General features: G+C 37.1%; 1 protein-coding gene across 1 annotated transcript in view; it reads left to right on the top strand.

Moving 5' to 3' along the window:
* Positions 1 to 19,500, top strand: part of FAM117B (family with sequence similarity 117 member B) — a 28,893-nt gene extending 9,393 nt beyond the window's left edge. The window contains exons 3-8 of the mRNA XM_048953208.1: positions 2,338 to 2,430; positions 2,927 to 3,040; positions 9,281 to 9,424; positions 10,423 to 10,645; positions 11,143 to 11,263; positions 13,409 to 19,500. Of these exons, the coding sequence (XP_048809165.1) occupies positions 2,338 to 2,430; positions 2,927 to 3,040; positions 9,281 to 9,424; positions 10,423 to 10,645; positions 11,143 to 11,263; positions 13,409 to 13,727 (1,014 nt within the window). The 3' untranslated portion in view covers positions 13,728 to 19,500. The remainder of the gene's footprint in view (positions 1 to 2,337; positions 2,431 to 2,926; positions 3,041 to 9,280; positions 9,425 to 10,422; positions 10,646 to 11,142; positions 11,264 to 13,408) is intronic.
* The last annotated feature ends 7,827 nt before the right edge of the window (positions 19,501 to 27,327 follow it).

The raw sequence follows: 27,327 nt of genomic DNA, 5'->3' as shown, positions 1-27,327 counted from the left end.
GGATTGACTAATATAAAAGATTTTTCAACTTGAGTAAGTGATGGATCTTGGTTCTGCAGGTTTATGGCATTGAAAATAGAGTCATTCAGGAGGCAGACTGGGAGGAGGCAGCAATTAGCAACATACTTTGGACTTGAAGACCTTTCTAGATGCCCATAGGTCGTAACTGGCAAAATGTATAAGAGATGAAGTAGGGACTGTCTATATAGCAGCCCGTACAGTTTTCAACTACTTTTGGTGAAACCCACCTATAAAAACCAGACTGAATTAAGTACATGTAGAATGTTACTGACTGATGAGTATGGTATTATTGAGCACCTTAGGCTCTGGTTAGAATGTGTAGATTATGGGTATTGTTTTAAACACTGCTGGAGCAGGTATTTCTAAGTATTTTTCTTTAAATTGGACCAGTTTGGCTTTGCCTGTAGTTGTTTGAATTAAAGCTACATCAAAGTACAGCTTAACGTGACACAACAGTTTTGGATTTTTTGAATTCTTAAAAAAGTACTTGGAAACCAAAACTCTGTAGTTGGAATTAAGACTACTTTATTAAGTGTTCTTAATAAAGAACACTTATTTGAATTTTGAATTTTAGGTCCAATTTCAAAATTGGACCTAACTTGAATGGTTGCTTGCAAGTGCACTTGGAAAGACTGAAAACCAAATTTAAAATAATAGTTTTAAATAAAATTAGCTTTAAGCTTATTTCTCCCCCTAATTCTGGAATGGGCAGAAGAATGTTGTGAATGATAACAAGTAACCAGCATGTGTAGTATGTTAATAGCTTAGAGAACCAGAAATCTCCCTCTGTGGCTGTTGGTCTATGTTTCTTGAAAATACGTATTAAAAACAAAGTATGACGAAGATGTAGGAGATCTATTAAAATAATATTATATTTCTGTCTTATTAATTTATAGGAAGCCTTTCAATGTCTTATTTTTGCTCTAAAAATATTTCTAACTGGGTTTTGAGGATGAGCAGGAAAGAGACCTTTGGCCCTTTAAAATGAGTCAGACATCAACGTATGAAGTGTGGTGAATCTTAAGGCGAAGTATCCAATATAAACTAAATGCAAAGACTGATTAGAATGTTAATGAGATTCCTGTAGACAAGAGTCATAGTTACTCTGAGTTGGCCAAAACTAATTGTTCCAGGAGCTAGAGGATAGGATGACAGTCCAGATTTAGGTTTGGGAATTGCTAGCATGGTGAGTTCATAAATTGGGTTTGTCAGTCGTTCTCTTTTAATCTTAGTTTCTGAAGTTTGAAAGTGTTTATGCAATGTAAAAGACTGAAAGGATGATCTTGTGGTGAAGATGGGGGATTGCTGAAAACTGTGGTTTCTAACTTTGCTATGAAGTAGGAATTCCCAAGCAACTGCACTAACTTCATTATTCAGATTCATCCTGGTTAGTTTTTGAGTTGGAATGGTGAAGGTGAAAAACTACTGGTTGTGGAGGTTGTATGTACGTGACACTTATACCATAACTGAAGTTGGTGGGTATTGTAAGCTGTATGTTTGGAGTTAGACCTCCGTTTTCCCTGCAAAATAGGGATTATTCTACATCTTCAAAGCCCTTGCAAGTTTTTGTTCTCAGAATAGATGAGGTAAGTAAGGTTAGCTTGCAGGCTGTTCATCTCAAAAGTAAAAACTGTTGCAGGTGATGTTAAGGCTTTTCACTGCTATGTGTTTGCATCCTTATAAAACATAGATAGCTTTGTTGACTTAGTGAAACTAGCGTGGTTTTATGTTGGTTGGTTTCTGTTTGACCTGAGACAGCTATGAACCTGAAGCTCTTAGAGGCATTAGTGAATTCCCTTCTTTGCAGTAGCTCTGCTGGTGCTCAGAAAAGGTGCCTGCCTTTTTCTCAATCTTCTGAGCTTGAAAATGGTTTTGAAGGTGTGCTGGTGCAGGCTTTCCCAACTTTTAAACTAATCTTGGTGATGCATCAGAAATAACAAGGTCAGCATCTGTGTAGGAAATAACACCCACATGTTGCATTGGTTGCTACTGGTTCTTCAGAGCATTGTAGCAGCTTGTGGTACATCTGGTTGTTAATACCACCTTATCAATTTTCAGTCAAGTAGGAGGAGAACTAGAATATATTCCTGCACTGGGAGTAAGTCTGAAAACTTATAAATAGATAGTTCTACTCCACATGTTCATATTTTACTTATCAGAAAGGCTCCTAGTCAGTGATAGCTTTTTACTCACAGCTTGAAATCTAGCAGACTTTAACACTGTTCTCTCTTGTAATTTTTCTATGTATATTCTTCCAGAAAATAGAAATTATGTATATAAACACACAAAAATAATCTTGTAATCTTTTTGCTGCAGACTGAAAGTGCCTGGGCTGAAGAATATTTGGAAAAGAAGAGAAGCTCCCACAAGCGCTCAGCATCGTGGGGCAGCACGGAACAACTCAAGGAGGTCAGGAGTGCTATTATTTGAGATACATTTGAATAAGCTTGCTGCTGGCATGCACTGTTAACACAAATTTTCAGGAAGGTGTGACTATTGTACTGCTTTATTGTGTAATCCTTGGGCTTGATAGAAAGTGATATCTATTCTTGTGGTACTGATTTCTTGTAGAAATGTTGAACCATTAAAACATTTAAGCTGAAGAGAGGAAGAGTATTATTTTCAGATAATATTCTCTGTAAGAGGAAGAAATCCAGCAGTGGCATAACTGCTTTATATATTTCAAGTGCTTTGATTAAATCTCCAGAGATATTTTCTGGGATTGAGTTGAAATGGTAAATAACATGTTAATTTTGTTAAGAACTTGAGTCTAATTTTGTGCTGCCAGTAATTATGAAAGTTGTGGTAGTAAAGAATCTTAGCTAGGTGTTAGAATAAATTAATGAAACACTGTGTAGTGGAACATATCTGGTGAAATCTAATATGATTTTTTTTTCTTAATTAGATTGCAAAATTGCGTCAACAGTTGCAGAGAAGCAAACACAGCAGCAGGCACCATCGGGATAAAGAAAGACACTCTCCTTTTCATGGTAACCATGCAGCCATTAACCATAGTCAGGTGAGTGCTCTGTATATGTTGGGTAGATACTGCTATTTTAGCTTAAAGCAAACTTAGAAGTAGCATGTGCTTTATGTATGTTGTAGCTATTGTTGAATTCTATTAAGTAGGTCCGTTTCCTCTGAATGCATGGAGCAGAAAGGGTCCCAGATCTTTTTGTTATCTGGCTAGGCTAGCTCTGGACTCAGTCTGTAAATTTCAGATAGCTAGATCTTTCCTTAAAGAACACTGTGTACTCTGCAGCCTCCAAAAAAGAACAGACAGGTAAGCTTAATCTGAAACCAGGGATATATTTTTATTTTTTTAATTAAGAGTTGCAGTAACAATTATGAATTTGCATGTGGAATAAGTACAGCATGGAGCAAATTGGCAGTAAAATTTTAATGGCTGAAAGTTGTAGTTAATGCTGATGACGTTTTGTCTCGACTGTAGCACTTGTTTAATCCTGTAATGAACAGATTTAGAGAACTGGCCTGACGAGCAACTGTAAAACTTTTAAAATGTACTTTATTAAGTGTTTGTGCTCCTAATGGATGCATTCAGCCTTTCTAAGACTTGCTTTCTGCAGTTCATTATGCTTTGAGACTTAAAGTAGTAATCATTTAAAAAATTGAGATGATTGCACCATACCACACGTTTGGTATGCAGTTGTAGCTTTATGTTGAGGCTGTTACTGAGATCACGTTCACAGGGAGGTAATGTTTCCAGCTGAGTGGGAAGGCGAGAGGTGGAAAGGAGGGGGAGGAAATGCCTGCCCTTATGCACACAAATCATTATTTGCAGTCTGTTTTGCTTGAGTAAACTTAAAGAAAAAAATCAATAGGAGAGTTTGATTAGTTTTTCCACACTGATATCTCAATGTTTATTTAAGATGCAACATTTTTTTTTTACAGTTACAAAAAGAACAAGTATTTCATAATTGTCTTGCAAGTCAATGTGGAACTGTTAATACTGTAAATTTAGAAAATACTTCAGCTTTGAAGCTCCTGTTTGAGCTTAATATTCCCAATGGCTCCTAAAATGCAGTTAGTGTTGTTTGTTTTTGTTTTTAATAAATACAGTAATTTGTTGACTGCTTCCCTTCTGTCCTTCCATCCTTCCAGAAATAATTTAGGTCTAGGAAGGAAACTGTTGCAACATCTGTGTAAATACAGGTACTCACCCGTTCTAATGAAGGATGAAATGAGAAGGGAGAACTGCACATACATCCTTGAGGATCCAGGTTCTTTTGTGATTAGAAATTGGGTACCTGAGAGAACTTGTGATGCTCCAATACTGGAAATAAGAAAGAGGAACAGTGTTTTGAGTTTCTAGTGCTGTTCTCAATTCCTAGTTTGTATAACAATTGATAATGCCTTATTTCTGAGATCTTAAATTATTTCTGCTGTATTTCATTTACTATACAGTCATGAATTTTCAAGACATGAGTGCACCTTGAATTCAGTTTGTTATTAGGTCAAATTCTGTGCTACTAGGAAGTATTTTATTGAGGATTTTTTTTACTAGAGTTATATTTTTGACATAATTTAAATATTAGTTCTTCAAGCACTTCAAATTTCCATACAAAAGCTTTTCTCCTCCTCTTTGATGTAGCAAACTGTTAGCCTGTAAATTAGAAAGGAGAACAGTTTGAATTTGAAACAAGCTGTCTAGTACAAATTCCTACATTTAGATCCAGTTTGCTTAAGTATGGATGCATTAGAACATGTTGCTAAACTTAGGGATTACAGTGACTCAAGCCAGAACATTACAAAATGATGAAAGAAGATAAAGAAATGAGCCAGTTCCTAGCTAGGAATTTCTGAGGTAGTTGTGACAATTGGTAAGAGGCTTCAAAGTGTGGATGTGTATACAGCATACGTATGCATGTGTTATATATGCTTATGTGTTATATGTTTGTCTGTAATACAGAATACTGGGTGGTCACAATACTTGCTGTAGGTATTTTATCAAAATCTGTGGAATTTCTTTGGATACTTGTTTTATATTTGTTAAGAGAACTGAAACATTTTAACTGAAACACAACAGTAACAAAATTAAAACCAGGAGACATTTGTGTAGGCATTTCACTGCAGTGTAGAATTAACATGTTATCTGACGGATTTCTCTTGGTAGAAAACTTCAGATTACTAAGCTATTTTCAGTTTAATGTAAATGTATTTTATGCTGTTTTAATATTGAAAATGAGCAGTGATTTTACTTTGGGAAAATACAAAAAAGAAATCTCTATACAAAAAATTTTGGCATCATAATGACAGTGTTCTTAACATTTTATCTTCTGCATGGAGAGGCTTTTCGCATTCTACCAAAATTTAAAGTATGTAAATAAAATATTTCAAAATGGATCATTAGTTTTTGGCCTTGTGAAATAGGCTATAAAATACAAACTGAGACACTGCAGCTTTTCCAGCATTGTGTTGAAGAGCAAACCATTGTTTCCTTTGGTAAATTTTGTGCCAGTGTCATGAGCCACTTGCAAAGGGTTGAATTTACAGAAGGCTTCAGAAAGGGTGAGCTAAGGGTTGCATTAATGGCATTTAGAGGCACTTTATGAGTCAGAGTGAAAAATCTGTAACTGCAGGCTTGAAGGCTGAAATTTGTCAGCTTTCTGGTTCTTTTCTAGGGAATTACTAAACTGGAATTTCTGGCAGTGGGTCATTTCCTTTAGCTTTTGTGGAAAGGATTGCATAGAAGCACTTGAAGTTAGTTATTAGTTATTAGAATATTTAGATTTTGCATTTCCAACTTGAAGGAGAATTGCAGTTGTTGAATCTTTAGGGTCATGTGAAGATTTCTGAGCTCAACTAATGGAATTCCTGATATGAATGAGAAACAGTACTAGAGGGAGGTCTCGTTGGTAGTCTGTTCAGAGATTGCGTGAACTCTGTGTCCTGTTGGAAATAACCATCCAAGTTAAAACTAAAAGTAGTAGTTGTGGTCAATCTATTTCATCTCTTTTCCCTATTAACAATCATTTAAGTTTTCCCACAATTTCTTGAGTTTTAACAATGTCTTTAAGAAAACCATACTGCTTTTATGGAATGAGCTTGTTAGCTATTTCTATCCCTCTACTCAGAATTGGGAAAAAATCAGTGGCAAACAAGAATTTACTACTTTTTTTGTTGTTTTGTTATGTTGTTGGTTTTTTTTCCAAAAACAACTGAATAGGTTTTGGTTTTTCTTGTGGTATGTAGTTGTTCTTTTTCCTTAATGCCAACAGTTTTTCATACTGCCTCTTTTTACAAGTGGTGTTTGCAGAACAGTTGCATCCTCCTCAGGTGATCTCAGTATGCTTCTGAGGATGCTGGATTTTCTATTTATTACATGGTAGCAAATCTATTAAAAAAAAAAAAAAAGCCAAATCAGTGGAGTGGTCCTTTATTCTCAGTGTTAAGTAACACAGACACTGGAGATGCTAGATGGAAGAATAAATTGATTTGGTCTTTCAAAATAATTTGATTTTCTTGGTGTTCTTGGCTGAAGTTATGCTGTTACTTGATGATGTTAAGCCCCCTTCTCTCACATTTCTGGGAAGTGTGTTTCCTTATAGTCGTACCAATAGGTTGATCCTAACTGGCCATTAATACTGAGATCAGTTGCATCTAGTTTGCAGTGGATTTTCTTTTTGTTTCAGCTTTAGCATCTTACATAGGTAGAATGTTACATTCTTAAGTGCAATGTGATGCATTCAAACACAGAGTAGTTTGATGTTAATGTACAGAAGTATCAAAAACCATTGGATTTTATTTGAAGTTCTGAAAAATTGGAAGTTTAGATCATTTTTCTGAAACACATGTGAACAGTTTGGATTTGCCACCCGTATTTGGTATTTCCGGGGCTCATGCTGTCTCTGTAGGTTTCAGAACTCTTCTGCACCGAGACTCCTGGGCAGAATATTAATGAGAATATTGATAATTAGTGAGCGCTGTGTTATTATCCTGTATTTGGCACCTTGTTTTGTTTTGTGCATTCGAAAATCTGCTGATGAATAGTCAAAAACATTCTCTAGCTGTATGTCACAGGCTAGCTCTGCGCAGACACTTGTTGAAGGCAGTGTTTCTGCAATATAGGTTCCTGTTCTGAGGCTGGTTGTTCCAGTCCCATAACAATGCCTCCTTCTGCTTCCACCATTCAGGTTAGCAAGTCACTTTCGTCCTGTACAGAATATTATTTCTTTTGTAAGTAAGAAGTGGTGTATGAAGCTGTAATAAGGTATTTTTGGACAATTTGTGCTTTTTATGTTGAAATCTTCATGTAGTGCTGTGGCTTTAGGATTTTCTGTGGTAGATGATTATGATTAAGTGATAAAGACATTCAGCTTTCTACTTGTTGACATCAGTTTCTCATAGGAACATCCAAATGAAATAAATGGTTGCACAATCAGTGTTTATTAGTGTCTCAACTTGTGCTGATTTACCTGCATTCTGAATATATATTAACCCGTATTAGTTCACCTGACAGTTGATCCAAGACTTTGTTTGGAACACAATTAGTATGGTTGGGAATTTTTTGTGCCCATATCCCGTGGTTTCTGTTTTCTCTTTGGGCAAGGCTTTTCAAAGTCTTTCCAAGTTTGACTACTCTAATGATATAGAGATTTTGTTGGCATCAACTATGAGTCATGAGAATTTCCTGAGAATATAAGTTCTTGCAGTCCTTATGCAAGTTCCTTTTTATAGCCATCCTAGTGTTTAAAGCAAAGCCAATACAATTAGTAAACATTTCCCAGCTTAGGGATCTATCAGTGTGAGAATGTCTGCATTGTGGTACATATCTCCATTTAGAACTCTGTTGTTTGCACTCATTTTTCTGAAGTAGTCATTGTCTTCCTGCCGTACAAATTTTACATGCTTTTTGTCAGGTCACAGTGGTTTGGTGTGTGTTACTTAGAGGGAAGGGGAGGCAGAAGGCTTTGAAAACCAGATGAGAATCTGGTCAAATGCTTTATCTTGATCATCGTTCAACCTGTTCTGAGTTACAGTTATACCAGAAAGTGTTCTTGGGGGATGAATCAAGACTTGTATAATCAGGAAGGTAGAGAATTCACTTGTACCATGAGTTACTGTGTTAAAGAGCTTGACAATGGCAAAGTTTTAGGCGTTCATATGCGACGTGTGCTGGAGCATGGTGGGAAGCCTTTATGACTGCTGCAATGAGTACCTTAAAAACTATGTGCAGTAATTATCTAAAAATAACAGATGATCCTTTCATTTGGAGCCAGAAAAGAACAAGACTCTGCCAGTGTTTCTTATATTTGGTGAGAAGTTGGGAAGGTTAAATGTAATTTCCAAAATACTTCTACCAAACTTGTAGATCAGTCTTGCATATATTAAGAAAAAAAAAAAAAGCTTACATTGTAATAAGTCTCTACTAGTATCATAAATCTCCTAAACTTTGTACTGAAACTTTGTACTGTAAAAGCCAACAGTACTTTCATATATGTTGAATTGCACAGAACTCCATTTTGGTTGCTTTGTAATGTCTATGTTTACAACTGCTCATTCAATATCTTTGTTACTGAAACAATAACACATGCTGTATGTAACAGACTGAGGTGGTGTTCCACACTTCTGCGTGTAAGGTAGATAAACCCAGTAAAGTTAATTCATGTTTAAAAACAAAATTGTAGTAGTTTTTCATTAGCAGGCCACATACAGTATGCTCTGCTTGATCAATGTTTTGAGAAATCTAGGAATGTACTTTCTCTCTGAGGACTGCCTGATCTGAACTAAAGGGGAGACTTAAGTGGCTATTTCAGGTTTTCATTTCTTGGTCAGTGAAGTCTTGCATTTGAGAATAATTTTTCCTCCTGCATTTGTCGTGGTACTGTATGTGACAGCACACTTTGATTAAAACACAATTTTAATGAAATTACAAATAATAGATCCAGAGGGGGAAGTGAAATTATGCTACAGCTCACATCAAAAGGGACGGAAATATCTTTTAAAGGCGTCAAAATTATTTACATGTCAATGTTCACTGCTTGATTTTCACTTGCAAAGCAATGTAGAGCAGAAGTCAGACCATATAAAAAGAAGTTCTGAGGCTAGACAGTTGAAAGCTTTTTCTGCTAGAAATGAGAACAAAAATTAGGATGTCTGTGTCTTCATTTAAGTTACGCATTTTAACACCGCCGCTGTAGTTTTGGTACAAGGGAGTAGATGTGTTCTATACAAGGGTTCACTTCCAAGTAGCAGTAATGTCTTCAGTAAATCTGTGTTACTCTGTCTTGCTGTTCAGGCTCCAATCCCGAAGAGTGCTCTTGTTCCTGTGATACCTATTACCAAATCAACAGGATCACGATTCCGAAACAGTGTAGAAGGACTAAATCAAGAAATTGAGATAATAATTAAGGAGACTGGAGACAAAGAAGAACAGCTTGTTGTATGTATCTGCCACCGAGATTGCTCTCTATCATTATTGTTACTTTGAAGTTATTACCTTTATTTTGCACCATTTTTTAATTTTAAAATTGCCTGGATTTTTGCTTTACTAATAAATATATTTGAAAAGTCTCATGGAAAGCAAAAAGAAGAATTAAAGCTTGAGTCTGAACATTTTTCTTTTGTGATGGCTGTCATGTAGTTGTTTCTAGTAAAATAAGAAACTTCAAGTAATGAGATAACAGATAAGAGGCCTGTTTTTAGAGCTTCTGTAGTAACTTTCTCTTCCCTTTGCCAGCACTAAAGGAGTGTCTCCATCCCAGCTGAAGCAACTTAGTAATTTTTGATTTTATTTTTAGGTTCTGTTGTTGTTTTTTTTTTTAATAGGTAAAGTTAATAATAAAATAAAGTACCAGAAATAAGTGATGTGAATGCAATTAAGGGACTAGAACAGTATTTTGTATGGAGAGAGATTGAGACTGTTAAGCCTAGAGAAAATCTGGAAACTATAAATGTATATAAATATCAGATGAGGAAGAGGGAGCAAAACTCTTCTCAGTAGTTCCCACTAACGGGACAAGAGGCAGTGGGCACAAATTAAAATACATGAAATTTAATTTGAACACAAGAAAATAATAGTTTTTCTTTAGCATGAGGGTGCTCAAAACTGGAACAGGTTGCCCAATACAGGTTGTGGAGTTAATGTCTGTGGAGACACTCAAAATGTGACTGGACACGATCCTGAGCAGCCTGGTCTAGCTGACTCTGCTTGAACAGCACATTTGGTCCAGGTAGTTTCAAGAAGTCCCATCCAGCCTCAAGATTTCTTTGCCTCTGTGAAGTCTTGAAAATTATTGTGCTTAGTTTCAAAACCCAACTTGTTTTATCCTTTCATTTTCAGTTTAATGCAACAGGAAAAAAAAAACTTTTAACGCTGTGGATTTAACAAAATAGCTAACCAGATAAGAGCAGCCACTTAATGCCCTTTATTTTTAACAGCCTCAAGATATTCCAGATGGGCACCGTGCACCTCCTCCATTGATTCAGCGTAGCAGTAGTACTCGCAGCATCGATACCCAAACACCTGGTGGAGCAGAGAGGGGTAGTAACAACAGCAGCCGTTCTCAGTCAGTGTCTCCAACCTCATTTCTTACCATCTGTAATGAGAGCAGTGAGGAAAGTCCTTGTTCAGCAGAAGATCTTGTTGATTCCAGAGATAAAGGTACTGTGTAACTTTAAATGTTCAACAGTGCTAAACTTTAACTCACCTCCATGTAGGTGAATGCATTGTAATTCCCGCAAGCGTGGAGAAGTGGTAGGACTTGTTCTTTGTAAATGAGCTAATTGTTCCAGATTGCTTTAAAAGCCATGCACACATCTGGTCTTCCATAATTGATTCTGGATGAGCGTTATGTTTCCTAAAAAAGTTTTTCTTCATATAAATATTCAAGTACTTTAAGTAAACTAGGGATGCAAGAATGTACAGTGAGTGGAACAGCAAAATAGATTAGTCCTGGTGGTTCTGTCAGATTATTTTGATGATCCAGGACAAAATGAGCACTATCCAAGTTTTCATACATGGATCTCTAGAAGTTTGACTATGATTCTATCCAATGATTCTATTCAATTTAAGGGATGTTTTTGGATAGTGATTATATCTTGTTTAGTGATTTTTATAGTGTAATGTATTTAAATAATCAAGTTGCTCTGTTCCTGCAGAGAATGGGAATAATTCCCCCTTGCCAAAATATGCTACCTCACCAAAACCCAACAACAGCTACATGTTCAAACGGGAACCACCAGAGGGCTGTGAGAAGGTGAAAGTCTTTGAGGAAAGCTTGTAAGTTGATCTATACTACATAATAAATAACAGTTAATGTTTGAAGTTACTCATTTGTTTATTGATTTTCATATCAGGTGATAATTCTTAACCCATTTACTAAAACTATGCTAATAACGTGGTCTATGTTTTGTGTGACTATACTGGTATATACGTGAGTATTACATTACCAAGACTGTGTGTTAAAATCAGAATTTTGGCATGTGGTCTGGGAGGGGGGGTGGTGGAGGGACTTGTTCAAAGATAACTTTACAAGCTGGTAGCTTAGGACTCTGCTGCATTGACTTGTCCATTCTTAATTTTCACAGTTTCTCTGAAAAAATTACTAGATGCTAGCTCCTTGGAAACTTAAGGGTGAGCTTCATTCCAACCATCTTTTTATGGCAAAACCAGCATAGCTTGAGAAGGTTATTACTTGGCAATTAGTGGGGAAAAAACTCAATCATTCACGAAGAGAATTACTAAGAAGCTGTTAATGCAGATTTAACATAACCTGTTGACTGGGTTATGTACAGGTTGTTAGTGGATCAGTGGCAACTTACTGAACCTAAGGAAACTGTTGCAGAAAGAAATGTCTATTTCTACACTCAACGGTCTGAAGACCAAGGATGTCTTAGTTGAGGCATGTCCTCACAGTTTCCTTCTTGGTGAAAATCAGATTTCGGTAGACCTAGATTATGGGATCTCCTCTTGAAATCTCAATGCTACTCCCCAGGAAGATACTTCCACCTTAATGTAAACCCTTGTCATTCCAACTGGGCCTCAGGCTGTGCCTGTGTATGCATTAGAAATGGGCCTTCATCCTTAGACTATTAGTATTCCATGCTAGATTCTTGGCAGGGTAGTGCCATCTCTCCTCCTGCATCTTACCCTTCTCCACCAAATTTATGAAGTTGATCAGGTGCTGTGCTACTGTGATGTTGTTTCCACAGTCTCTCCGCCTTTACCAAGACTGTTCTTTACATAATGGTGCCTGACCTCTGCCTCTGCAGTTCTACTCTGAGCTCCGTTCAGACACTGGCAGAGAATTTGTTACTTGCATTGCTGTAGGGTTCAGATTAGAACCTGTTCTTTCTTTATAAAAGGAAGACCGTGAACTGTGCTCCAGTAACTGGCTCAGGACTTGTTTGCACATCAATGCTTGCCTTGCATTTGAGTCTCCTTTCAGCATTGCCAGATCCATACCCAAGCAAGCCTGGGAGGTCAAATTGCTGTTCATTCTTGCTGATTGGACAGACAGAATGTGTTTCTTCTCAGACTGACTTTTATTCACATCATAAAGAAAATCTGTAAACAAAATGTAAAGGTTGATTCCTCATATTCTTTTTTTAACTGGTTTGGTTACTGGCTTTTGTTGTATTTTTTTCCCTACAGTTTCCAACTCTTTTCTTTAAAAAACAAATAACAAAAAACAAAAGCAAGCAAAAAAAAAAACAACTTTGCAGGGAAGGAATAAGTATGCTTAAAATCCTACTTGTTTGTAAATAACTGAGAAGCTACAGGCCATTAACCATTCATGAGTATAATTGTAATCCTAATGTCAAATTTCCATCTATGTTTGTGTTAAAACCTAAGTGGATGCTTCATAAGATTTTGAACCTTCAGTTTTCGTGCTGAAGCTACTCAGCACTTGAAAGTACTGTGCATTTTGGAAACTAAACTGTACGGTTTATAAATCCATTCCAGAAAGGAGTAGCCTTTTCTTTGGCAAGGTTTCTTTCTTTGTTTTGTGAGGCACCAACATATAACTTAGCTCTTCTGTCCCCAGTCTTTCTTTCCCCCAGTTTGTTATTAAGAACAATCAGATTATGCCCAGCGTTGTCTTTTGCAGGGAGTGGCATCAGAGCTGGACTGAGCCACTACAATTTTTCCTAAAAATTTTCTTCTATGCTGATTTGTCACTAGATTTTCTTAAATTAATATTTGTTGAATTGATGATGGTTGATAGTAAATAGCTGAATCAATGCATGCTGGAGTGAACGCTTCTGTTTAATGTGGATTGGACAACATTGGCTAGCTGAAATATTTCATATTTAAACCTTATCTTGCCTCTGGTGATACATATCTGCAGTACACATACCTGCCATTGACAGAATTTGGTTGTTCAATGTTGTTTTAAAACAATTTTGTGCATTTTATTTCTAGGCCAAAGCCATTGCATGAAATTCCTGCCTTCTACTGCCCTGACAAAAACAAAGTGAATTTCATACCTAAAAGTGGCTCTGCTTTCTGCCTTGTCAGCATCCTCAAGCCACTTCTTCCCACGCAGGATCTTACGTTGAAGGGCACTACACACAGCCTGACTGTCTCATCTGGCATGACACCCAGTTTGTTACAGCCCATCTCTATGGCTTCCTTGTCTGCGAACACAGATCAAGACAGGATTTCTCGTGGAACAAGTACAGTAATACCACAGACCTCTATACTCCAGCAAACAGGACGTATTGAGGAAGCTGAAGGATAGATGTCTTGACGTTTTTCTGGGCGACTACTGGGGAAAAAAATTGGAACCAGTTGACTGGATCTTTCTGATTGCGCTATTTGCATTGTTTTAACAACTTATGGCACTGTCATAATTGAACTGTTTGTATAATGACAGTTTGTACATTGAGAAATTCAGGATGATGCAGCACCTGATGCTCTGTTGCACATCCTACTTATGAAGACTTCAGTTCTGTTTACCACCTGCTTTTTTTTTTTAAATTCTGATGAAAGCTAAGACTGTTGTAATCCTTTGCCATTTACAGGACCAATTGTTGTGATACTGTGTGCCCTTCGACTGTTTCCAACTAAAAGAAAAATATTGAGACCAATCAGCTGACCCCATTTTACCATGCAACCTGCAGAGGGGATGGGCAATCAAGTGGTTTTGCAAAATGTCTTTTGTATGAAAACATGGATTTTATAACAAAGACTTGCCTTTTCTGATGTGTAGTGGGTAGTGTTTAAAAGACGTATTTCTGGTGACAATTCCCCCCCTATGTTCCCCCATCACTTTTTTTTGTTTGTTTGTTTTATTTTACAGTAGAGAAGATAAGATTCATTTTAATTCACTGTTTTACAGCTGCTGGGACCAAAGGATTGCTGAAGTATTTAAGCAATCTCAAATTATGTGACCTTCCTGAACAGCCTCAGCCCTAAGTAAGACAAGTTAATGTGTTTGGAAACTTTAAAACAGTAGAATATCCAGAAAGCAGTGTTAATGCATAGTGTATTTTTTAAATTGATATTATAAGTTTGTGCTTCCCCTAAGTCGCATTCTTAAAACTCCTTCCTTCACCTGGCTGCTGTCAGTGATGGTTTATTGGCTGGAGAATTGTATTTTAAAGCACTTGTCCCAGCAGTGTTCCACTTGTGCATGGCATTTTTGTACAGGAGTAGGGAAAAAACATGTTATGTTCTGGTTCCCTATTATTCCAGAAAATGTGCCGCTTACCTCTTACAGGTTTGCTTGGTTACTTGCAGAGTTAGTTGCCATGAATTGTTGATCACTCTTGACAAAAATCAGCTCTGACGTGACTCTTCACTGTATTATAGACCCTGGCTATGTGATACTGAAATACCTGTGCATGATTGCCTCTCTTTTTGTCATAGTGGTGTTTTCTGTGTATGTTGAATGTGTTGGCTTGTCAGCCATGGTATTTGTTACACAGCAGTTTACTGCAGCAGACATGTTCTCCCTTTTTGGCTAGCAACTTAGGCTGGTGTGTAAAACAGGATTTTTTGACGCTTATTCTGTCCTCATCTGCAGCAGTTTATGGTTCCTTTGAAGTTGTAAGGGAAGGGGCCATTTCAAATGAAAGCTATTCAGAGACTTCAGTGAGGTTTCTCTTGTGTTCCAAGGGTTCATTTTATGCATTTGAGTAAATACAATATAGATAAGTGCAAAAAGACCTGCAGCGACTTGAATGCCAATGTCATATCATCCTATAAAATGTTTGCCTTCTAGCCTCTTTTACAGAGGTAAATTCAGTCATTTCAAATTAATATAACTGTGTATATTTTGTGGGTCTGAATATTGGTCTGTTAAGCATGAGTCATTCCTACTGACTTGCAGATGCATTGCTTCCCTGGCTGAGTTGCAGTCTCAGATCCCTCCCTAATTACATCTATCTAAAGATTGTACTGTAAATATACCAGCTTTGCACAGTGTTTAATATGCTGAATTTGGTTGCAGACATTTCACTAGGAGAAAAAAATAATCTTCGTACTTTTGCAGATAATAGTCATAGTTCTGATGCACACATACTGTTCCTTTAAATCCAGAGTAAATAACTGTCTGATAGCAATAAACTTCACTGAGCAGGTAAGTGTAAATCACAGTGGCCTACACAAGTCCTGCATTTAGAGTGTATGTTAAGCCCCTCTTTAAAACATAATGTAGAACTTCAGCAAATTAAAAATGTTCCAGGAAGTCTGAAAATACTTCATCTGTTAAATTAGCGAAAGAATATAATTTAATATACCATTTTTCTTCTCATCAAAATAGATAGCATCATACAGACGGGACTAAAAAGCTCTGGTTTTGAGTGGCAGCTCTGATTTACACTGAAAAAGTTGTTGGAGAGGAGAAGACTTTGTGCACTAAATTTGTGTGCTATGATCAGTTAATGAGGCTTTGTGGTATTAATCTTTTTCTTCTGAAGGAGTTCCAGTGAAATTTGAAGACTAGTATATACTGCTTTAGACAGGTTGTTTAAAGCTGGTGTGGCTGGATTCATGAGAGATGGGATCATTCAGGTGAAGGAAGTTGATGTAAATCTACGTTTTCCTGTAGCAGTAGCATGTAAAGAGTTTCTCCATCAGTGCCAAAACGCATAGTGCTTTTTCAGGAGATCTTAACTTAATGGTTAAGAACTGAAGGGCTAAAGTTAACAAATAGCCTTTGTTATGGCCTTGAGACTTAACTGCATTCTGATGTTTGTTTTAATCAGAGTGATCTCTCAAACAGTAGCAAGCTTTCTTAACCTGGAATTTTTTTTTTTCCTCTTGCTGTAGTGCTCAAGCATCTCTTCAGTAGCTCACATTGTATATTATTGGACAATGTACTGCATATATTACCGAGCCCATCTGTTAAAAATACGAATAGAAGTATATGAGGGATTTGTTTTTTATCAAAACAAATTGGATTCAGGATGACTTTTTTTTTTTTTTTTTAATGTACAGGACTGTTCATTGCTGTGGCAGCTCTACTTTAATGTGAATCCACACTAAGGACTCAGAATTAAGAAAATATAACAGCTCTTGTTCCAAGACCAGCTTTTACAAGTATGCATATAAAACTTAGCCTTAAACTTTGTATGTGCTGTCTTGTGCCATTGCAGAGCTGCAAGGTAAAGTATTTAAATCAGATTAAAGGTAGGTTTGAGGGTGTATATAACTTAAAAGAAAAAAAACCAAACAACTCATTTGTATATAGAGTTGAGATACTCAGTTTTATGAGGGGTTAACATATGGCTCAAGCACAGTTATACTGAAAGGTTTCTAGTTCTTCTGGCATTCTTCAAATCCTAACTATGCATAGACCCAGTCAGTTCCTTGATTACCTACTTTGTAGCTTAAATATGTAAAAGGTCTATTTTTACATACAACTTGACACACTTGATACTGTTTTCCTGATATTTTACACTTCTAGCCCAACTTTGAAGGCTGATAGCGGTGTTCAGTGACACTGACAGTTGATCTTTTGAGATATTCTAACTAGTGTTCCTCCAGTTGTAAATTTCACATAACTCACAAGGAGGTTGTTGTTGTTTAATGAAGGTCTATGCTGGCAGCTATGACTGGACTCTTTACTTTAAAAATCTGAGGCACGAGGAAGAGGACTTCTCATTAAACTGTAACGTGATTTAGCTATTCATTCTTTTCTTGGTGCTGTAATCATGTAGCAACAAATTTAAGTACATGGAAAAGTAAGAAAATAATAATAAAAAATATTGAGTACATAGAGCTTAGGAGGAAATTCTTGCATGCGCATATCTTGAGAGAAAAAAGTGAGTGCAAATTAAATACACCGTACTGTGGAAGTGTTTGATGCATTTGCTGTTGCATTCTGTAAATCAGCTCTTAAAAAGTATGTTTACTCTCAGGGCTTTCTTTTGTTTGTTCTAAGATGCAGTTTACTGAAATTGAAAGCTTACGATTTTCTAAGATCACTGAAGTCTGAGCCTTTTGGGAAGAAAAATGCTTCTAAAAATAGCTACTTGCATCATTTTATTGCTGTAATAGCTGGAAATGTTTTCAGTATTAACATAATCCTACTGGGAAATATCTTTGAAGATTCATTGTCCTACCATATAAAAAGCTTGCTGCTTCTGATCTTGATACTCAGAATTATTGTTGCTAAGACTTGAAACAAGGAACATGCAACTTTCAGAATAGCACGGGGGGTGGAAATGCAAAGAAGTCAAATCCATTAACCTTTCTTCTGCCTCAGGCCTAACTTCTTTTTGCTTACGGAGTTTGATAGAATTAATTGGTATGGCAGTAATTTGTTGCTGAAACATGAGCTATCTCTTTTGCCCATCTGTCTTTACAGTAACTCACTGCTAGTGAAATCTGTTTTCTTGTGGGATATCTGACAGCTTCTCCACGAAACTGAAAGGGGAGTGAGGAGAACACATAGACACCAGTAACTTGTAGTTACCAAGATCATTGCTGCTGAGTGACTTCTGAGATATTTTAATTTCCATTGTCTCATTGTGTACGCACACGCAGTCTGCGTAGGCCTGCTTCTGTAAACTGTAGGATTTGGTATTTTAGACAATCTTTTTTCATGGACAGTTTTTCAAAACTTTACTCATACAGAACTGATACATAATTTTAATACAAATATCTTCAAAGCAAAGCTTGTTTGTCATTCTTGTTCTCATGAAATTAATATACCATCAATATAACCTGCAAAAAAAGATCCTTGCTGTACAAGCACACAGACACTTGAGAATGTCAGGACTGTGCTTTTTTTCCATGTGATTTTGTAGTTTAAGTGCACTTCATCAAATGTCAGAGCCTAATGATGTTGTGATGACTTAGTCTCAAGCAAGTTGATGCATTAAAAGAAAAAGTTTAGCTCTTAGAAAGATAATAGAAAGCTCATCTTCCCTTAAGCTAGGGAATGGGAAGCACTGTGGAAAATTGATTTCTTTATGTTTGAAGAGTCCATATGAAATTGTTTTCCTTAATCTGGATATTTAGGAAAACAAAATGACCATTCACTGCAAGATGTACCTGTATATTTTCTTGAATTTGAGTGTTCAGCAGTGCTGGGAGTCAGTCTTGCTATTGAATGTTTATTTATGCAAGGAATGATCTAGATGCATTGTTTTGATTCTGTTGTGTTACTTGTTAAGTTGGGAAAGAATGCTAACTATTCAGGAGTGTTTGGTGAAAATCCAGTCCTGTGTATCAGCTGGACTGCAACATTCTTTCTGAGTGCTCCAGCTGGAAATGGTGTCCTCTTAATTTTTTCTTGATTCATTGCATGTCATCAGTAAGTACTTAGGTATGGTCTTGGCTTATTAGTTCCTCACTGGGATTTGTATTTGACTATGGAGACTTTCGTAGTGTTGACAGGTGTATCTGAATTGCATAAGAGGACTTGACCTGAAAACACTAGAAGCTTCTTACACAGATGTATTCTGATAGAACTCTTTGGATAAATCTAGTAAGCTGAAAAGCAGAAACCAAACAACCCTCTTTGGACTCAGTCACCCTCATTTTCATTAGATTAATAGTCAAAGAATACTGCTTGGCTTTATTCTTTCATTTATTGAAATGTGCAATTTTTGAGAGTAACAGTTAAAGGCTGTGCAGAACTGCCATTAGATTGGTCTCTATATGAAATTGGCTGATGTGTTTTCCTCTGTTACACTGTGATTAATTTGTGGAGGTCTTCTTGTGTGTGTTGTACAGATCAGTTACTTGTTGCATGTAAGGCTATTTTTGTAAGCAAGAGGAATTCCGGGGATGAAATGCATAAAGGGCCTATTCTGAAGTGATGTACACTGGTGTAAAACTGGAGCAGCTCTACTCATTTCTATGGAATTCTTGATTTACGCTAGTCTTTGCTATGTGTAGTTATGCCAGTACTATTTTGCACAATGTTGTTTTAAATCTTGAGTACTGAATTGTGAACTGTTTCCACTAGAAACAGTAAAAATTTTTACAAACTGCAATAGTGGAATGTTTTTGGGATTTTTATTTTATTTTTTGCCTAAAATAAAAAGTCATCACTTCCATCATGGGCTAATTTTGTATTTGTTTTTAGTAGTGAAGGTTTATGTGCTTTGACAACTTGAAGATTTGTGTCAGAATTTACTGTGTAGTAGCTCTTAAATAAAATATGCACTTTCAGTCTTCAAATTCTTTTCACACCATGTATTGCATACAGGTAAACTACAAGACATGTTAAGAAGAGATGAAGATAATCTATGAAAGCAAAGGAGTAACTGCATAGTGAGAAGTGACAATCCTTCAATTCACTGTTTTCACTGTAAGAAGTTATGTTCCTCAGTTAAAAAGCTGTTCATTTTGTTTATTTACATAGTGAGATAGAATCAGGCAGAATACCTGCTGGGAAGGTTTCCTCAGGTATCTCAGTTTTTCTTTAGAATTAGGTTTGAATGTACAACAAATTAGTATAGAAGTTATAAACTAAGGCTGCTTGTGTTTTTTCCTGTTCCCTTGTTGTCATTTTACTTTATGTTGAGTCTTCTCTCAATTTTGGCAAGTTACTGCTCTCTTAACATATTCCTTCTGTTTAGGGTATTTACAGAAGCACTGCTGAGCAATCATACATGAATGGAGTCCAGTGCTGTGCAAGGTAAACTTAATTACAGATTATAGTGGAGGAAATAATTCAGGTGATATTCTCTCACACTTGAAATAGGATGGATTCATTGCCACCATGTGTACCCTTTTCCCAATATTTACTTGTTCCAAATAAACCTTATTTGCTGCCTCCTGCATTTTCCATTTACGGAACCCTGTTTCCTGTACTTGTGTTTAAGGGAGTCCCTGAATGATGGTCTGTGGCTGGTGCTTGTGCTGCAGGAACGTGTCTGTAATGAATAATGCTTTCATGCTGTGGTAACATTAGTTTTAGGAAGGAAAAAGAAATCAGTATTAGGGTGAAAACCAATTACTGCAAGGAAAGCAGAATACTTCATTAATACCTACACTTCTGAGTTGGGGTGCATATGTGGTCTGATTAAGCTGCTCATTGAGAAATTTTGTTACACCATACACTGTGGATGTTTTTGCTGACGCTGTATGTGTAGCTGATCAATATGAGCACATTTAACCATTGATTGATATGGCAATTAGAGAGGCATCCTCCTACCAGGAGTTTTACTCACTTCTGTGAATACACATGTAGGGGAACAAGTCAGGGCTTGAAGTGGTGATGGAGCACCTGGTGCAGGGCTGTGTCTGGCCCAGGGAGCACAGGCAGATGGTTTGCACCTGTGCTCCCCAGCTGACCAGGAGTGGTGGACGTAGGTGGAGCCCCCTGGGCTCATAAAAGGGCCAGCCTCTGAAGGGAGAGCTCTCTTGGACCCGGATTGCTATTGAGGAGGAGCGCTGCACAGCCAGGAGCCCCTTCACCAGTTGGGTGAGTGCCGTTATTCTTTCTGTATGAGACTCGCTCTCTATAACTACCTGAAGGGAGATTGTATTGAGCTGGGGGTCTCCCTCTTCTCTTGTGTAGCTAGCAATAGGGCTCAAGTTGTGCTGGGGGAAATTCAGGCTGGATGTTAAGGAACGCTGCTTTTTTTGAAAGAGTGGTTAGGCACTGGAATGGGCTGCACAGGGAGGTGGTGGAGTCACTGACCCTGGAGGTGTTCAAGGAAAGTTTAGATGTTCTGTTGAGGGACGTGGTTTAGAGAGAACTATTGGTAATGGTTGGCCTGGATCTTGTAGGTCTCTTCCAACCTTGGTGGTTCTGTGATTCTATGACAACTGACCTACCTACAAATACTTTGCCTAGTATCACTGGGAATCTTTCAGAAGCAGTTTGGCTTCTTTGTGAGCAGAACAAGGGAGCATGTCAGAATTTGTCTAATTGAATGTATGTTAGGCAGAAAAGAATCTTTACTCTTTGTGCTTTTGGAAAACTAGCAAAAAGACTAACACCTTATCTACTCAGATCTCCTGCATGACTTATTCAAAATCCTGCATTAAAATATTGCTCCTATATACAGCATTTACAGAACCACTACTCAGCTGCAAGACACGTTCAGAGTTAAATGCTGTATAGAGTTGATGAATAGTTTGGTTTATAGTTTGCAGGTAAAATTATCCATAACTGACAGAGTAAATACAGCTAGTATCATCTTGGAAACTATAAACTAATCTGAGTAGTCACAATTAAGTTATTTCTCTGGAGATTAAGTTTTTGTTTCAGTTCTCTGTTTAAATAGAGCAGTTTAAAAAAGAAGTTTGGTCCATTTGCAACTTTTCCCAAATTGTTCATATTTAATCTCCTTTTTAGAAGTTGCTAGCAGCAGCTTCTGCAGGACATGTGGAACAATTGCCTTTTTCCACCTTGAAAATGGACTTCTCATTGTTTTTTTGATGCAAGTTGAACTTTTGTGTCTTCACAAAAGTTGCATTTCTGGTTTTTTGGAGTTGTTTGCTGAAATTCAACACTTTTTTTTAAATAAAACTGCAAGGTATGTCTAGAGAATAGGATAGGTGGCAGCATTCTTCTACAGGTGTGTAAAAGCTGCCAAACTCCAAAAAACAATATCCATCCACAACTTAAGCCAAATTAGTTGAGAGCAATAGGTAATTTAGTTCAGAATTGACAAAATGGGGTTTTCAAGAAAATGGTGGATGAGGCACTGAGAGACACGCTTAGTGGGCAAGGTGGTGATGGGCTGATAGCTGGACTAGATTACCTTAGTGGTCACTTCCAACCTTTACGAGTCTATAATCTTAAACTGAGACTTCTGTACAGCAAATATGTACTGCTAATCACAGATCACAGTTTGCCAATTGTGTTTTCAGTTGCACTGTTTGTTTAAAGCAGTGTTGCCTGCCTTCTTATTTGCTTTGTACGCAGCCTTTAAAACCCGTAGCTTTGGGGTCAGAACTAACAGAATCTGAAATAAGAGCAGCTGGTCTGCATAAGCTAAGCTAAAATGTTCAGGCTGTGTCCTATGGTGTAATTCTCCATGGCCCTAAAGCTTACTTGAACATTCAGGGGATTGGTGCTATTATTCCAGCTGCAAGAAGTTAATTACAAGTCTTGGCAGAGTTTGGCTGGTCGTTGTGTCAACGTGATCTTGAGCAAAACCAATTCACTAATGGGCTGCACCTGATCCAGCTTGGATTTTCTTATTTCCACTGGCAAAATCAAAATTTTAACCACAGTGTTCTGTAGTTGTTGTTTTTTTGTTGTTGTTGTTTTTTAGTGTACTGGAGCAATGTTTTTAACTGTAGTAGGAGTACAGAACCTGTACTCAGTCTTGCATTTATTGCCCAGAAAAAGTGCTGTGAAATTACAGATAGCTAGCAAAATAATTACGAAGCTTTTGAAGTGCACTGAAGGGTGGAAAGTCATTGCTTCTTTAGTGTTATGAAGTGACACTGTCATCGTATCTGCTGTTATGGCCTGAGTACAGTTTAGCTGTTCCAGAGGTGTGAGTCCAAAGTATACAGTTTCCTTGAACAGGAAACAAAAAAGAGTCCATTGTTTGCTGTAGGGGATTTTCTTTTAAATATTTAAATATTTTAAATATTTAAATTTTTTAAACATTCAGTTACAGCTGGCTTTGAAAGGATGTCCAGATCTGCAAGAAGGTTGAGCTGTACTGATACAGATTCAATTGTATTCTGAACAGCTGCAAAAAGAAAGATGAGATGCTTATTTTTATCTAATAAGATACTTTAGAATACATTGTTCAAGTTGACCTCAGGATATTTCTGTAGGCAAATAAATAATCGATGTATTTTCCTGTCTCTCAACAAACTAGAAATACTGGCCTGACTTGGATTGGTGAATGCAATGAAGTGGGAGAAAACAGTTCCTTCACAAATGGAATACAATTTAAAGTATTTTATGGATCCTCTATAGTTAAGAACCTGTGGAAATAGAAGCTCTGGTAGTGCTTACAAGGGAAAAAAAAAAAAAAAAAAAATTCAGTGTAGAATGCAATGTGCTTAAACATTTTCTCTGTCCCTCAGTCAGATGCAAAGATATCTGTGAGAGACGTGCTTGGCTAGCAGAGCTGCATTCTGTGTGGATGGGCATTGTATGCAGCTGTGCTGTTGCCTAGTCTGGCTGGTCAAACCTAAGTGTTCTCTCAGCTCAGTATGAAGGTAGTTGTGGCAATTAGCTTTGAATAGACATTTGTGAATGCCTATCAGTGGAGAACAAACTGTCCTTAAGCTGTCCAAATTCTGTTAGAATGACAAGTCTTTGTGTGTGTTATGTAGCACTATGTGAAACCTATAGGAGCTTCTACCTACAGTTTGCTTATGTGTATGTATGCACATATATCTGAAGAACGTGTGGGTTTAATAATCATAGTGAAACCCTGCTATTGTATATAGATATAAGCTATATATGAGACTTAAGGACATGTCAAAGGAGTTCTAAGTATTACTAATGAAGTCAAACTGTTATGTGAATCTTAAGAACTTCCTCTTTGTGCTGCAGTCTGTTAATGTTCTGTGCAACAAATATAGCATACATGCACGTGAAATAGTGAAACACCCGTAGCATATTCTGTAGGTGCTGTATAAAAATGTGTAGCAGTTCTAGAAATCTAATGCCTTTATTCAAGTCCCATTTTGAAAGGTTTTTCCTTGGTTATTACCACAGGTAGGATATTTGGCCTGCTGATGATGAAGTGTTCCAATTTCTAGCAGAATCTACTGGGAACCAATATGAAAGAAATTTAGAAGGACTTGGTAAAGAGATTCAAGTGCTTAAATTCTTTTTTCGTTAACTATTCAGAAGCAGAAATAGTGCCATCACCTGTCCATTTGTGTATCGCCTGCAAAATACTGCTTGGACTAGTGAGGCAAAGTATTTTTACTCCTTATGAACAACGTAGTTGCAGCACTGATGTAGAAGTAACCTGTATGTTGATCGTGAGTTTGAAGTGCTGCGTGAAGGAAAGAGCTGATCAGAAAGCAGTGAATGTGCAACAGACTGCACAGGTGCCATCAGTATGTCCAGCTAAGAAGTAATGAGCTGCAGGTGGGCTCCAAGCCCAACATGTTGCACTGTGACAGCTACTAGATCCAGTGCCTATTTTCTTGTACTGCAACAGCCCAGGAAAAAGCAACCTGGGTGAGTATTTAAAAATGTATGTTTGAACTGTGTGCATCTGAGTTGTAAAATTCTGAATCCAACAGTGTTTTGTTTTGTTTTGTTTGAGAAGTGTTTGAAAGGATACAGTTCTGTTCCAGGAGGAGAGGGTGGTCCACAGAGGTATTTCCTGTTTGCATTAGTCAGTAGTGCAATCGCAGATGCTGAGGCAGCAGAGGGATGCAGATTGTTCCTTGCCTCTGTCCCCTATGACACTTGTGTGTCAGGCTACATAGTGACTGAATAGCTTCCTCATCTGCAGCAACTGAATTTACTTCTAAATATTTAGACTAAATATTTTTCGGCATGCTTTTATAGTCTGAAAGATGCTAGTATTATTGTGTTTACTTGATGATGTAGGCTTGTCTTAAGTAATGTTAATTTTAGAGTAAATCATTTTGCTGTGAGAATCTTGCTGTTGTTTTCGGTGAAAATAAGGCTTATTTTTCTGTACAAAAAAATAGTTGTGGTCCTATGATGTTTTGCAGATGCTTCTGAAATTTTCAGTACACTGTAAAGTTAGGGAGCCAGAAAAAAATGGCTGTGTTTCTCTGATGGCTTCCAACCTTGAAGAGCTTGAACGTGTATTTTCGGTTTGGATGGTATTTCCAACAGTGAACGAAATGATAAGGGGTGAGGGGCCCAGAAATAAGGCATCTTTTGGAAATGTAAAGAGGAAAATAAGGTATCTTCATTTTTGAGTTTGCAATACAGTTTGCGTTCCTTATATTTATCCCTGTTTTTATTTATTTTTAAGTTTTTAATTACGTGATTAAGAATAGCCCTGTCCCCATTACAGCACTGTGTGAATACGTGAACTCTTGACTTATACTGCTGCATAGAAATATTTGTCCCAGATATAGTCTGGAAATGGTCTGGAGGGAAAGGTAACTTTGTTCTGTTCATTTAGACTAAAGGCTCTGAATATCATTTCTTGTGTGCATGGTGTCCAGACTCCTATCTTGTTTGAAAACTGATATGCAAACATAGATGTAAGTATATTATGTTAATCTAAGAAGGCAAACTTCACTTGGAATTGAGCTTGAAAGTCTGTGTAAGTCTGAAAAATGTAGCCGTGTATTCTGTTTTCTTCTCTGATGTGTTTAAATTTTTTCTTAATCACATTTTTTCACAGTGAAAATGTCACTGTGTGTGACTTGTTAATATGCTGTGCGGTAAGGAGTACCATATCTACGTTCTGACTGTGAAGATGTGCATATGTGTTCTGTGATTGGTATTCCCACCCTTCCTACTGCTTCCTCCTGAGAGATGCTGGTATCTTTCTCTTCAGTAGAAGCATATAACCCTGCAGAAAGAGACGATCAGGGGAAGAAAAAAAAAAAAAACAAAAACATCTACTTGTTTTCAATGGCACCTGAAAGTCAGGTAGTCCCTGAAATGAGTTACTGTAATGCAAGAGCTTGTGTTTCCTGAGTAGGATGCTGTAAAGCACTCAGTAATTTAAATTTATGAAATTAATTTATGAAGTTAAGAGTCTGAGAAACTGAGAATGTTTGGAAAACTACTTGTTTTGGCTTTTACTGTAGACACTTCTGTCCTCTTTTCCAGGTTCAAAAGTGTCCTGCTTGGAGTTGATTTCTTATAATGGCACTTAAGTCATTTTTTCTGGACTGTGCTGGCTTGCACCTGTGCATGTTGCAGCATCTCTTCTTCATGTTGTTTTCTATGTTCTCTGGCTTCTCAGACTTCTAAAAAGAAGAACAAATAAAAATATAAACCCCAAAATAAGCATAATAGCCCTGCTGTCTGCAAATACTTGCCCTTCGCATTGTATTCTCATCTGTAAATTATGAATAGGTATGTTCAATGATTTAGTTAGAAGCCCAGACTCTTGGAGTACTCTTAGGAAAGCTGAGAATTTACTACTTTCTATTCATTCAGTTTTCTAATTGTTTATACATGTGGCAGATTTTTACTTATTTTCCTATGATTCTTAAGTTGTTTTCTATCCTAGAAAATGTAACAATTATTGAAGTAGGATAGTAGAATGTAATGTCTTTATCTGTAAACTTACTCCAAAAACTATGACATAACCTACTTTAAGGAAGAAAAACTGTTTCTTATACATAACAAAATTTTTGTCCGCTTGTAGTACTGGATTTCAGATTGCATTTCTTAAATGCCTGCACGCTCTCATTTGAGAAATCCAGGGTCTTTAAGATATTTTGTTATGCTTTGAATTAACTAGATCTGTAAGTGATGTAGAACTAGTTTGCTACGTGGTGAACAGAGCAAAGTTTATGTTCTTTTTAGCGCTTTTGGGACATTTTTAAACCTAGTTGGATTCATCCTAATGTTAGGTGTGCCTGCAGGTGACAGCTGACTGTTTCTCTTCTGTGACAGTTTAAGGCAGTTGCTGCTGACTGGAAGGCACTTGAAAATGTATCCTGGCTTCTCAGCTGGTGTGACTCATATTCCAGCAGGCTGAAACACCCCCTCCTGCAGCACTCTGTAAAAAATGTTGTTTAGTTCATGTGCTTCAGTATGCAACAGTTGAGTTTTTCAAACCATCTGGGCGGCAGGTGAGGAGTAATGATTTCTGCATCTCGTGTTGCTGTGTACGTTAACCAAAGGGTATAATCTAGTCTGATCTCATGGAAAGAAACCGCTCTGTCTATAAAAAGGATCTTTAGAGGGCCCGCTGTTCTGAATAATAGTAACAAGAAATGTCAAGAAGTGATTTGGATACAGGTATTTAAAGTGTTCATGATTACCTGATTATTTT

This window comes from Lagopus muta, chromosome 8, assembly GCF_023343835.1.
Source record: "Lagopus muta isolate bLagMut1 chromosome 8, bLagMut1 primary, whole genome shotgun sequence".
Taxonomy (NCBI): domain Eukaryota; kingdom Metazoa; phylum Chordata; class Aves; order Galliformes; family Phasianidae; genus Lagopus; species Lagopus muta.
The sequence above is the reverse complement of the archived record's forward strand: the minus strand, read 5'-3'. Positions and strand labels throughout refer to the sequence as shown.